Here is a 12429-nt window from a genome sequence, read left to right as displayed (position 1 = left end):
GGCAGTGAGTCCCAGGGGCCGGCTGTGAGAGCGGGAGGAGGTAGCCCGAGGGCGATACCTGGGCAGAGTCTCTAGAGTGACATGGGACCAGGCTCCCGGAGCGACAGTAGGGCCAAGGTACGAATGCCAGTACAGCGCGACTTCCCTTGTTGCTGCTTAGTGCCAGTAAGGAGTGGACTGGAGGCTGGAGCGATGCAGGGCAATTGCTGCACCACATGCTGAACTGCTGTTGTCGGACTGCAATTTAAAACCTTTAACCCTTCACTCTAGTGCTTATGTAGTAGTGCTTATGCTTTCCTTTAATCCTCTTGTACCTAAATACTGTACCTAAGAACGTGCCATTAAAAAGCAACCATTGTAAAAGCTTTTCACTGTACTCCTGTACTTCTGTATTGTAGTACAAGTGACAATAAACGATATTCTATTCTAACTTCAGAGGGAAATAACAGAAGTGCAAAATTTTTCAATAAGAAGGAATTTAATTGTTCTAATATAAACAGGGATAGTCAGGTAAAGCACTGGGTAGAAAGCATTTTGAGAGTATGTAGAAGTTCTTCATCAGTATGCTTCAAGAACTTCAAGTTAAGGAAGGAGGAATTGCTGGATTTTGTTCGAGGAATGAGACAGGTCAAATGAGTCTGGATGTATACAGGGTTATGTAGACTGGAAAGGTTTCAACTCAGAGACAGGAATAACATCATCTTTGCTAGAACAGTTGGAGAGAGTGTAACTATTTTGACAGGGGTTTGCAAACCAGGATGCAACAACCAAAAGGAGGATCGTTGTACACAGAGAATTAGCAATATTCATGGGGGAGCATTTTGTTTAACAATAGAAAAGGACAAGAATTTGAGGGCAAGAATTCTGAATTGGTGGACGGCTAATTTCAGTGGGGTGAGAACAGAGCTAGCTCTAATAAAAGTGGAATCGAAGTTCATGAGCAAATTTGAAATGGAACAATGAATTTCAATAAAAGGAGATGTTTCAGATAAAAGGTCTTTTCAGACAAGGAAGAAAGGGAGCACAAAGAGATATCTCCCTGAATGTCAAAGAAAAATGGAGGTCAATTGCTCAGCTCCAGGACATCTCTGCAGGAGTTCTTCAGGGTAGTGTCCTAGGCCCAGCCATCTTTACTTGCTTCATTTATGACATTCCTTCCATCACAAAGGTCAAAAGTGGGGATATTCGCTGATAATCAGAATGTTCAGCACCACTTGTGACTCCTCAGATACTGAAGCAGACCATGTTCAAATGCAACAAGATCTGGACAAAATCTGGGCTTGGGCCGACAAATGGCGAGTGGCATTCATGCCATACAAATACCAAGCAATGATTGCGCCCAGGTGGACCTCATTGACTATGAGGTCCTTGATTAGCCCAGGTTAACAAACCAAATCAGGGAAGCCCTGGTTGACCGATATAATCAGATTTAGAATTTCCTCAGTTCAGGGGACTACCTCCGAGCTATCTGGCCGCAGTCAGTGTACTGTGCATACATAAAAGGTGCCTTGGTGACAGGATACTGGCCAGTGTGCAGTTATTTCAGTTAGCAAAGCCAAAGCCCTTGAAATAAAAAAAAACAACAGCATGGATATAAAGTGAGCTGAATGACAGAAAAGAAGCAATTCTGAATCTTTGTTTCCCATACTGAACATAATACTGAACAGTGGTATTCCCTAGAAGACAGCACTAGATCCCAGTTTCTCTTGACATACATTAATAATCTAGACTTGGGTGTACAGTGCAGTTTCAAAATTTGCAGCTGACAAAAAAAGTGTGGTGAACTGTGATAAACTGCAAAAGAACATAGCTGGACTGGCAAACTGCATGAACTAATCCAGACTGAGCGAATTTAATGCAGAGAAAGTAACATGGTGCATTTTGGCAGGAAGAATAATGAGGAGCTTTAAAAAAACATGTAATGCTAAAGGGGATTCTAGAGAAGAGGGTCTACAATATTTACACAAATCATTGGAGGTGGAAGCATAGGTGTGAAAAATGTGGTTAAATAGATCCCATGCTTTATAAATAGGGGCAAGTACAAAACAAAAAGAATTACAATGGCTCTTTACAAAACACAAGTTCAGCCTTGGCTAACTGTGGCTGCTATCCTTTGGGAAGGATGTGGGAATGGTGTGATACCGAGAATTGAAAGATCAGAAAGTGCAAGCTGCAGCAAGATTGTAAAATGGTAAAGTGGGTTGAGGGCCATAAAGAAATTGAGGATTAACAAAAATTTATAAAATGGCAATAATGGGCTGATTTCCTCCTCTGACTGTAAACTGTGTTTAAAAGATTCTAATTGCAACCTGATATTTTTTAAGACGATATATACAGGAGCCCAACAGGGACAGGAGACTATCATCAGAATTCATTACAACATGACCCTTGACTATCAACTGAGCATTTTTTAAAATTCAGTAATAAACTAGTTGAACATGTCTTTTTCAAACAGGGAGTGGAGGGAGAAAGGAGTGAGGTAGAAAGTATGAGTTTTCGGAAATACAACAGAACTTTCCAATGAGCTGACTCAACAGTACAGATCTGCAGTAACTTTACCCTAAACAAAAATGAAGGAAAATAAGTTGTCACTATTCACATTTGACAATCTTTAATAAGAACTTTCTAACAGTCAAATGATAAAAGGAGGGAGAGAGAAAACAGGAAATTATAGAATGGTTAGCCTGACATCAGTGGTGGGAAAGATGCTGGAGCCAATTATAAAAGATGAAATTACAACTCATTTGGATAGCAGTAACAGGACAAGTCAGAGTCAGCATGGATTTATGAAGGGGAAATCGTGCTGGACTAATCTTCTGGAATTTTTTGAGGATTTATCTATGAAGATGGATTAGGGAGAACCAGTGGATGTAGTGTACCTGGATTTTCAGAAAGCCTTTGATTAAGTCCCGCATAGGAGATTGGTGAACAAAATTAGGGCACAAGGTATTGGGGACAAAATACTGACAGGAAGCAAAGAGTAGTGATAAACGGGTCCCTTTCAGAATGGCAGGCGGTGACCAGTGGGGTACCACAAGGTTCGGTGCTGGGACTGCAGCTGTTTACGATATACATTAATGATATAGATGAAGGCATTTAAAGTAATATTAGCAAATTTGCTGATGACACAAAGCTGGGTGTCAGTGTGAAATGAGAGGAGGATGTTATGAGAATACAGGGTGACTTGGACAGGCTAGGTGAGTGGACGGATGCATGGCAGATACAGTTTAATGTGGATAAATGTGTGGTTATCCACTTTGGTGGCAAGAACAGGAAGGCAGATTACTATTTAAATGGAGTCAAGTTAGGTAAAGGGGAAGCACAACGAGATCTAGGTGTTCTTGTACATCAGTCAATGAAAGCAAGCATGCAGGTACAGCAGGTAGTGAAGAAAGCTAATAGCATGCTGGCCTTCATAACAAGAGGAATTGAGTATAGGAGCAAACAGGTCCTTCTGCAGCTGTACAGGGCCCTGGTGAGACCACACCTGGAGTATTGTGTGCAGTTTTGGTCACCAAATTTGAGGAAGGACATTCTTGCTATTGAGGGAGTGCAGCATAGGTTCGCAAGGTCAATTCCCGGAATGGCGGGACTATCATACGTTGAACGATTGGAGCGACTGGGCTTGTATACACTTGAGTTTGGAAGGATGAAAGGGAATTTGATTGAGACATAAGATTATTAAGGGATTGGGCACTCTGGAGGCAGGAAGCAAGTTTCTGCTGATGGGTGAGTCCAGAACCAGAGGACACAGTTTAAAAATAAGGGGTAGGCCATTTAGAACAGAGTTGAGGAAAAGCTTCTTTACCCAGAGACTGGTGGATATATGGAATGCTCTGCCCAAGGTGGTGGAGGCCAACTCTCTGGATACTTTCAAGAAAGAGATGGATAGAGCTCTTAAAGATAGTGGAATCAAGGGTTATGGGGATAAGGCAGGAACAGGATACTGATTGTGGATGATCAGCCATGATCATAATGAATGGTGGTGCTGACTCGAAGGGCCAAATGGCCTACTCCAGCACCTATTGTCTATTGTCCTCTGATGCTGCCTAGCCTGCTGAGTTCAGTCAGCTCTATACCTTGTTATCACAGGATTGGTAAAGAGCTTGGATACTGGCAGAAAAGTTACGGATGAGCTCGAGCTTGTGAAGAGTAGAATGAGAAGCTAGTCAGAAGAGTATTTAATATTTAAGTCCAGGTAACTAGGACATGGTTCAGGGTTTCAGCAAGTGTGCTGCTGATAAATACTGATAATATTTAACACCTACCTGTTGCTTTTGCTCATATTAAGCCAAAGTTAGCTCAAGTTACAGTATGTTGTAATTAGACTTGTACTTGATAGAGTTTACATGCCTTGTGATCAACATTTATATAATAAACACTAGCACTAAACAGGCTAATTTTATAATTTTACATTTAGTTACTTTTACTCAAGTGCTGAGTCCATTGTACAAGTTAAAATGCAGTAAATGACAAGACCAAACTCTCACTCCTTTAAGAGTCAAACATTTAAAACAAGTATGTCAAATGCCCTTTCTCAACCTGCAAAAAGCAACAGGAACAAACCAGCATAAGATCAATTAAGGTCAATTTAATCCCTTATGCTTTCAAAAGCTGACTAATACTTTCTTTACAGATTTGACAAATAATTACCTTGCTATCCAATTTTTTCATAGTAACAAGGTCAAGAGATTTCAGCGAATGTCCTGTGGGCGCAATGAAGTAGAGACAGGTGTGGATTCTTGAGTCAGGGTAATTGTAAAAGGAACGCCTGATTTTCAATTCTTCCTGGAGATAGGCTTCAAACTGTGCATCAATATATTCAACGATAGGTTTGTAGCTGAAATGCAAACAATTGGTATGTTACTTAAGGTACAGAATCGTAGAATCCTTACAGTGTAGAAGCAGACCATTCAGTCCATCAAATCCACACGCTAAGAGCATCCCACTCAGATCTATGCCCCTACGACATTCCTGTAACCCTACATTTCCCATGGCTAATCCACCTAGCCTGCACACCCCTGGATACTATGGGCAATTTAGCATGGCCAATCCACGTCTTTGGACGGTGGGAGGAAACTGGAGCACCCGGAGGAAATCCACACAGATGTGGGGAGCAAGTGCAAATTCCACACAGGCAATAGCCCAAGGGTGGAATCGAACTTGGGTCCCTTGAGCTGTGGAGGCAGCTGTGCTTACCACTGAGCCAGCGTGTCGCCCAGGTATAGGTAAAGCATTCCGAAGCAAAGTAAAGAATTCTGAAGCAAAGTAAAGACTACACCTGGAAAATTGTGCAAGTTGAATATACATGCTAACTAGAGGTACCATTAAAAGACAATTGAGAAACAGCAAGGAAAGCATGGGAGGGAGTCAGAAAAGCAAAGAAGGGAAATGGGGAAGGAAAACAAGAAAAAAGAAAGCAAGAGAAAAGAGAAAATCAAGCAAGAAAAGGGAAAATGGAGGAAAGGAGAGGAAAATGTGAGAGCAAGAGAAGGAATGACAAAATAGGAAAAAAATCCAGGGCATCCTATTGCTAGCCTCACTCCTGATTACCACTCAGTGGCATCTGGGCAAAAGCCTGCTAAGTAGACATGAGTGCAGATTAGAAATTACTGTTCTCCAGGATCAAATTACTTTTTGAATTCATTATATCAATTCCACACTTGAAGAACAACATCTAAGGTACTGAAAATGCTTACTGCATCATTGATGTTGGGTGGAGAACCGCAATGCAATATTTTCAACAACAATCATATTAAAAACTGACCTGTCTTCTTTGTTTATCTGGTCTCCAAATCCTACTGTATCGACAATGGTCAACTTTAGTCGTACATTGCTCTCCTGTAGTTCATAGCTGCTTGATTTCAATCGAACACCGGGTTCGGTATGAGAGGCTGGTGCATTTTCAAATTTAGTGTTGAACAATGTGTCCATTAATGTTGATTTGCCAATACCAGTTTCACCTAAAGATATTTAAAGGATGATGCTATAAAATATGCTAAAACTCTATTAATTCATAAGTGTTACATTTGAATCTATTATTGGTGAAACAGTGAGGAGAGTTATATTTTGCCATTTTTAAAAAATTACACACAAAAGCTCACAGCGATTTGAGCTAGTTTGCCGATATTCACAGTGGATGTTTGATTAAGAGAGATTTTCAATGGTCACGTAAAAGTGAAAACAGCTATAGTTAAAACTAATGCCAGATTCAAACACCATCGCAATTCCCTCAGCATTCAAAAATGTACTGATTTCAGTCTTGAATAAACTGATTTGGAGGCGGCAATGGCCTAGTAGCATTATCATGAGACTATTAATCAACAACATAGGTAATGGTTTAGCGACATTAGTTGTCAACTGGCAACTGCCAAGGATAAGGAACAACAAGAGGTAAGATCATTATCCAGGGATGGTCTGACAGTATTAAAGAAGTTCCTGAAAAGATTTGAGATCAGAGATAATGGGAACTGCAGATGCTGGAGAATCCAAGATAACAAAGTGTGGAGCTGGATAAACACAGCAGGCCAAGCAGCATCTCAGGAGCACAAAAGCTGACGTTTCGGGCCTAGACCCTTCATCAGAGAGCTTTGATGAAGGGTCTAGGCCCAAAACGTCAGCTTTTGTGCTCCTGAGATGCTGCTTGGCCTGCTGTGTTCATCCAGCTCCACACTTTGTTATCCTGAAAAGATTTGTTCAGTTTGGCCATACAGAAAAGTAAAAAGCGTTAAGCCCCAATACTGAAATCAATTCACCAAAATATCACGTCTGCATTACATCAGGGTTACATGGCACAGGAAAGCTAACCCTTGAATCTGTATATTTTGGGGGTTTCTCTTCCAGCAAATTGTTTAATTGTGCACCACCATTCCTGATTGGATGTTGCAGGACTACAGAGCTCAGTTCTGATCCATTGGTTGTCGGTCATTTAGTTCTAACACTTGCTGCTTCCACTGTTTGGGACAAAGATAGTCCTATGTTGTAACTTCACCAGGTCCACCTCATTGTTAGGTATGCCTGGTATTGTTTATGACATGTCCTCCTACACTCTTTGTTGAGCAATACGGATGGAGCATTTGTCCTGTTTGGGAAGTAGCAAGAGGGTGACGGGGTGAAACCACAGTGAACAATGACAGATTAGGAAAATATTATTTACAGAGGATTGAAGAATGGAATGTTCTGCCAGAGACTCACTGAGATAGAACATTGTAACTCTAAGGTAAAGTGGATAAATAATTGAAGCAAGGAAGCATGTGAAGTTATGGCAGCAGATTGGAGGGGTGGGGAAAGCAGAGTAGTAATATTATTTCTGACTTGCTCTGTAAAATAGCTGATGCAGTAATGACTACCCAAAATGACTCCCTCTGTTTTGTAAACATCAATGGCATTTTTTTTAAACAAAAGATTTGTGGATGAGTGAGTCTCTGTTTCATCTTTCTTCAGGGAGTAATTACGATAGGTTGAATGGCCTTCCTCATTTGCATTGACCTTGTGATTTTGCAGGAAAATTAACATTACTATTGTAATGTTTTACCACTAGAAAAAGTAGTTCTTTTGTAGAAACTGCAGTTTCCTTCTCAAGTATTCAACCTTACTTTTCAGTGTCTCTATTTGGTCACTTTTATGAAATTGTCAACTTTAAAAAATGAAAATAAAACAATTCTGTACAGTGAAACCCAGAGTGATTAAAGACTGATGCACAAAGCCACAAGTATTTTTACTGTTTTCTTAGGTGTTGTCACTTTCACGTATATGAATAAAATTGATTGCAGCCACCAAATATCTTCCTCTTTATTCCCACTACACTTCTAGTGATCCACAATACAAGCCTGGAAGTTATTTGCACCTCACCATGAGGAAAAGACATTATTAAACAAAATACAAGATGACTCTGCAATGTTCCCTCCAAGCTCTGCTGCTGCACAGTAATCCAAAACTTCCCATACTGGCCATTGCACAAGTTGACCTCTAAATCACCACATATGGATAGCTGTTTTAGAAACATGCAAAGGACCTGTGCTTATTTACTGTTGTGAGATAATGGGAACTGCAGATGCTGGAGAATTCCAAGATAATAAAATGTGAGGCTGGATGAACACAGCAGGCCAAGCAGCATCTCAGGAGCACAAAAGCTGACGTTTTCGGGCCTAGACCCTTCATCAGAGGCCGAAGGCCCGAAACGTCAGCTTTTGTGCTCCTGAGATGCTGCTTGGCCTGCTGTGTTCATCCAGCCTCACATTTTATTATCTTATTTACTGTTGTGCCTGGGCCCATTGTTAAAGAATTATAGAGTGCATGGATACAAAGGAATAAGGAGGTCAACCACTGCTCCCTTTTCGGTCCTTCACCCTGCCCAAAACACAGAGACCATTCTACTCTTACAAAAGCAAGATTTGAAGAAACTTCACAAATGAGCGGTGTCAGCACATTACTGACAAAGTAACCACTGTGCTCATATAAAATTTGTTGAGCTTGTGATCAAATCATGGTACAAGGATTCAGCAATTTCAACAAGGTGGTTTCCACACCCCCAAACTGCATTCAACTTTCAATATAAACCCCTGTAATCAATTTGTGAATCAAATGATCCTGTGTTACAAGGGATTTCCATTGCTTAGAAAGACAGAAAAATAAATTTTTGATTGATGCATTGTTGCAGCTGAGACAGAGGTAGGAGTGTACATTGCAAATCATACTTTCTTCTCCTCAAACACAAATGTGGAGCTTTTAAATGCTGATGAGCAATTTACACATACAAAATTACAAAATGCTTCACCCAGAGCAACACAAATCACATGGTTGGCTTCAAGCCAAGTTTAAGTTTCTGCTGGTCTATCTTGATTAGGAATAAGCAAAAATCTGTGGGAAGACTGCTTTCTCGAGGCCACCAGGGTCTTTGTGATGTTCAACAGATGATACGTTACTAATGGATTAAAAGACTTCATGAACGCAAAACAATCTTCACTCTTTCCAACAGGCCATACTTACTAACAAAATCGGATTTACCTCCTCACAGCCCTGATGAAACAGCCTCTGGGACAGCATCAAACAGACATATGTTTGTATTCACCAGTTTTATGAGCTCTGAACAATGAAATATGTTAATGATAAAATGTTTTGTCTGCACAATCCCCTTCAGAATGTGGCCAAGTTTTTGCAAAATAAGTGCAGCACTTGAATCAGTTAAATTCGACCATAAGAGCATTTCCATTGGAATTGAATATTCCAAAATGGTCAATAATAGTTTGTCATATTTAGTTTTAAAAAGAACCTTCACTGCAACACAAGAGAAACAGAAGGCAAGAATGAATATGGGATTGTTAGAGGAACTGGAGTTGGCAATCGCTGTGTAGCAGAGTAGATTTCCATTTGCTGTAATATATAAAACAGGAGTGGGGGAAACAACAAAATAATGAAAATTGAACTTTCTGAAAGATCTATTAATCTGTTCAAATGTGAGTTAAATTGGGAACTCACTTCAGTTTGGGCACTCAAGCTAATACCATGTGATATGATGGCCATGACTAAGCAGATTGCTTCTTTATCAGGAATGGCTCTTCACTCAGCTGTATGAAGTAGGTCATTCCTCATACAACTGCAAATGTGTCTTTGGCTTAACTATTCAATGTACATTCATCCCTTTCATTTTTCACCATATCCTAATTATTATGTTGGAACAGTTATTTTGTCAATTTTTTTAAAAAGTGAGGAAGGAGTTCTTCTGGGTTGAGTGTCTTCGGAACTCCTCACCATGGAGAGCTGTGGGAGTATAGTCTGTGTATATTTAAGGCTAACAGAAACAGATCCTTAATCAGCAGGGGAATCAATGGTTAAAGGAAAATTGCAGGAAAGTGGATGCACGGAATGTTGAATCAGCCAAGATGATATTGAATGGCAGAGCATAGCTCGAGAGGCCAAAAGGTCCTGGGCCTGTTTCTTGTGGTCTAATCAGCAGCAGTCTTTGCAGCAAAAGTACTCCCACAGTAGGTGTTGGATAGGGCACTGAAAGATTGAGATGGTAGGTCAGATCACCACGATTTTCTCAAGGGCACTAGGGATGAGGAATAAATGCTGGTCCATTAAGTACCCATATTGGATGAATAAATTTTTAAGATTTTGCAATTAGTCCAAAACAATTCACTGCATAAATTTAGAGACACAAGAGTGATTTCAAAACATGATTTTTAAACAGATATTTTAGGGTACATAGAACATGGGAGAACATAAATAAATCAAACCAGTCAGTCGCAAATACTGTGAATGTTAGACCTGACTCTGTGCTCCTAGAAGGTAATGAGGGTCATAATGAGGTAAAATCACCACTAAGCAACTTGTGAGTTCCTGCATACAGATTGAGGGTGCTGCTCCTGAAGCATAGATGAAGGTCTATTGAGTAGTTACTCACACAGGCCCCCATTGATTAACCTCATTTTTCAAGCTTATCTTTTATCACACAAGCGCACACCAGTAAGTGTATACTCTGTTACAGAACATCCTGCACAGATTACATGCAATGACAATCCTGCTTTCGAAATGGTAGGGTGCCGCATCCATTCTTTCCAGCAAGAGTGACACTTCAATACAGTACCAAAAAAAAAGTGCTCTATTGTCCATCTGCTTTTTTGGAAAGGAGCCCACCGAAGTTCACGTCTGCCAGCTTAAGCAGACATAAAATCTCTCAAAAATACAATTCATATCAGATCAGTGGAAAGGCTCCCCTAGCTTCATGGCTGGTTTTTATTCTTTAACTGATAACTATCTATTTCTCTTGTGTGATATTCAGGGGACGTGAAAATCTCCAGGTTGAAGTTCTCTCTTTAGTGTTTTCATACTTTACTCACCGACACAAAGAATATTAAAACAAAATCCTTGTGTTGTTGACTTGTTGACTAACTGATCTGGAAGGCTGTCAAATCCAACATGACCGGCAAGATTCAAGTTTCGTAAGTCTTCATTATGAGACTGCAAAGAAAAGAATAAATAAAAATGTAGTTTTAATTAAACAGCTAATGTTTATTTCCACCTTACATAAGCCCTTAGGGCTGCTTCTCAATTTCAAGGGCACCATCACTTACCATTCATTTATGGAAGAGATGAAAGGAGTATCTAGCAAGCCTTTCAGTGAGTGAGTGCTTGAGACAAAATTTATTACCATGCAGATCAATGTAGGCATCCAGCAAATATGTCAAGAGGCCTTGTGGTGCAGTGGTACCAACGTATCTTATCTGGTCCTAAACTATATTAAAATATCACAGGTATTATAATTTTGCTTCAACATACATATATCTAGCCTTTTCAGAAGCTAATGCACAATACATGGAAATAGAATCTTCTCACTCACTTGGCAAACTGCATTGAACATCTCTTTATAATGTTCTGTGGAAAATATACTGCAAATCTCTCAACACGTAGCTGCAATACCACATGTCGTGATGGAAATGGCCATTTACCAGTTCAGATAATGAAACCAGCGCGAATCAATCAGCTGTTCAAGTTTGTTGTACCATTCAATTAGATCATGGTCAATTGATACCTCAATGCCATTTAGCCATCTTAACAGCAAAAATAATTTCTGTCTTGAAAGGTCTAGTACATTCTGGGTTTTGCCTTTAGCATGTTGTCTTTACCGGATGTGGTGACACTTACGCTATCATCTTTACACAAACTACGATAACTGCCTAATGTGGTAATGAAAGATCCAACAGATATTTGTTACGGTTCACTAATTTAGACAAATATCACATTCAGAGATAAATCAGTGTCTGGTCTTACATTAAGTTAATCAATTACAAACAGCAGTGCGCTTCCATTAGCATGTCATGTTTCAAGTCACCTAAGTTAAAAGATGGAGTATGTGATCTTCATGGCCTGTGAACCAAGGGTACAGTGATAATGCCATATCGCTTCAAGGCACGCTGACATACTCTTAAAAGTTTACTGGCAGAGATATAGCACAATACAATTGTTCCAACAGCCAGATTTTTGGATGATGCAATTCTCAATCTTACCTCATGTCCCTGCAACATTAGTTTTTATAAACTTGTAGTTTATTTTTTCTGGTGAATTCTTTTGAACTCACTGGTTACTGAATATCTCTACGGTAGGCGATGCTTCCAGTAGCAATTGCCCACCAGCTAAATAAACTATTGCTTCCCCTAAAGTAAGCCAACACATGCCTACCAAGTTAAAGCACCTCCTCTCCCCTTGCCACCAAACTCTCAATACAAATGCTGCGCACAGAATTCATTCCTTGAAGCACAACTTTATCATAGAATCCCTACAACATGGGAGCAGTCCATCCAGCCCATCGAGTCCATGCCAATGCTCCAAAGAGCATCTCAGCGGGAGGCATCCCCAATCCTAACACTGTAACCTTGCATTTCCCATGGCTAATCCATCTAACCTAAATATCCCTGGATGCAATGGGCA

At 40.1% G+C, this 12429-nt stretch overlaps 1 protein-coding gene across 6 annotated transcripts in view; it reads right to left on the bottom strand.

Moving 5' to 3' along the window:
* The window catches only part of LOC125453416 (septin-11), an 80800-nt gene that overhangs the window by 32220 nt on the left and 36151 nt on the right, over positions 1-12429 (bottom strand). For all 6 annotated transcript variants that reach the window (XR_009445816.1, XR_007247762.2, XM_059646443.1 and 3 more), the window contains exons 4-6: positions 10842-10962; positions 5768-5963; positions 4654-4840 (exon numbers count right to left, since the gene is read on the bottom strand). Coding sequence is in view for 4 of the 6 variants with exons in the window: in XM_059646443.1 (XP_059502426.1) it covers positions 4654-4840; positions 5768-5963; positions 10842-10962 (504 nt within the window). In the remaining 2 variants the exon portion in view is untranslated. The remainder of the gene's footprint in view (positions 1-4653; positions 4841-5767; positions 5964-10841; positions 10963-12429) is intronic.

Source organism: Stegostoma tigrinum, chromosome 1, assembly GCF_030684315.1.
Source record: "Stegostoma tigrinum isolate sSteTig4 chromosome 1, sSteTig4.hap1, whole genome shotgun sequence".
Taxonomy (NCBI): Eukaryota; Metazoa; Chordata; class Chondrichthyes; order Orectolobiformes; family Stegostomatidae; genus Stegostoma; species Stegostoma tigrinum.
Note: the sequence above shows the minus strand (reverse complement) of the source record. Positions and strands in the feature narration are given on the sequence as shown.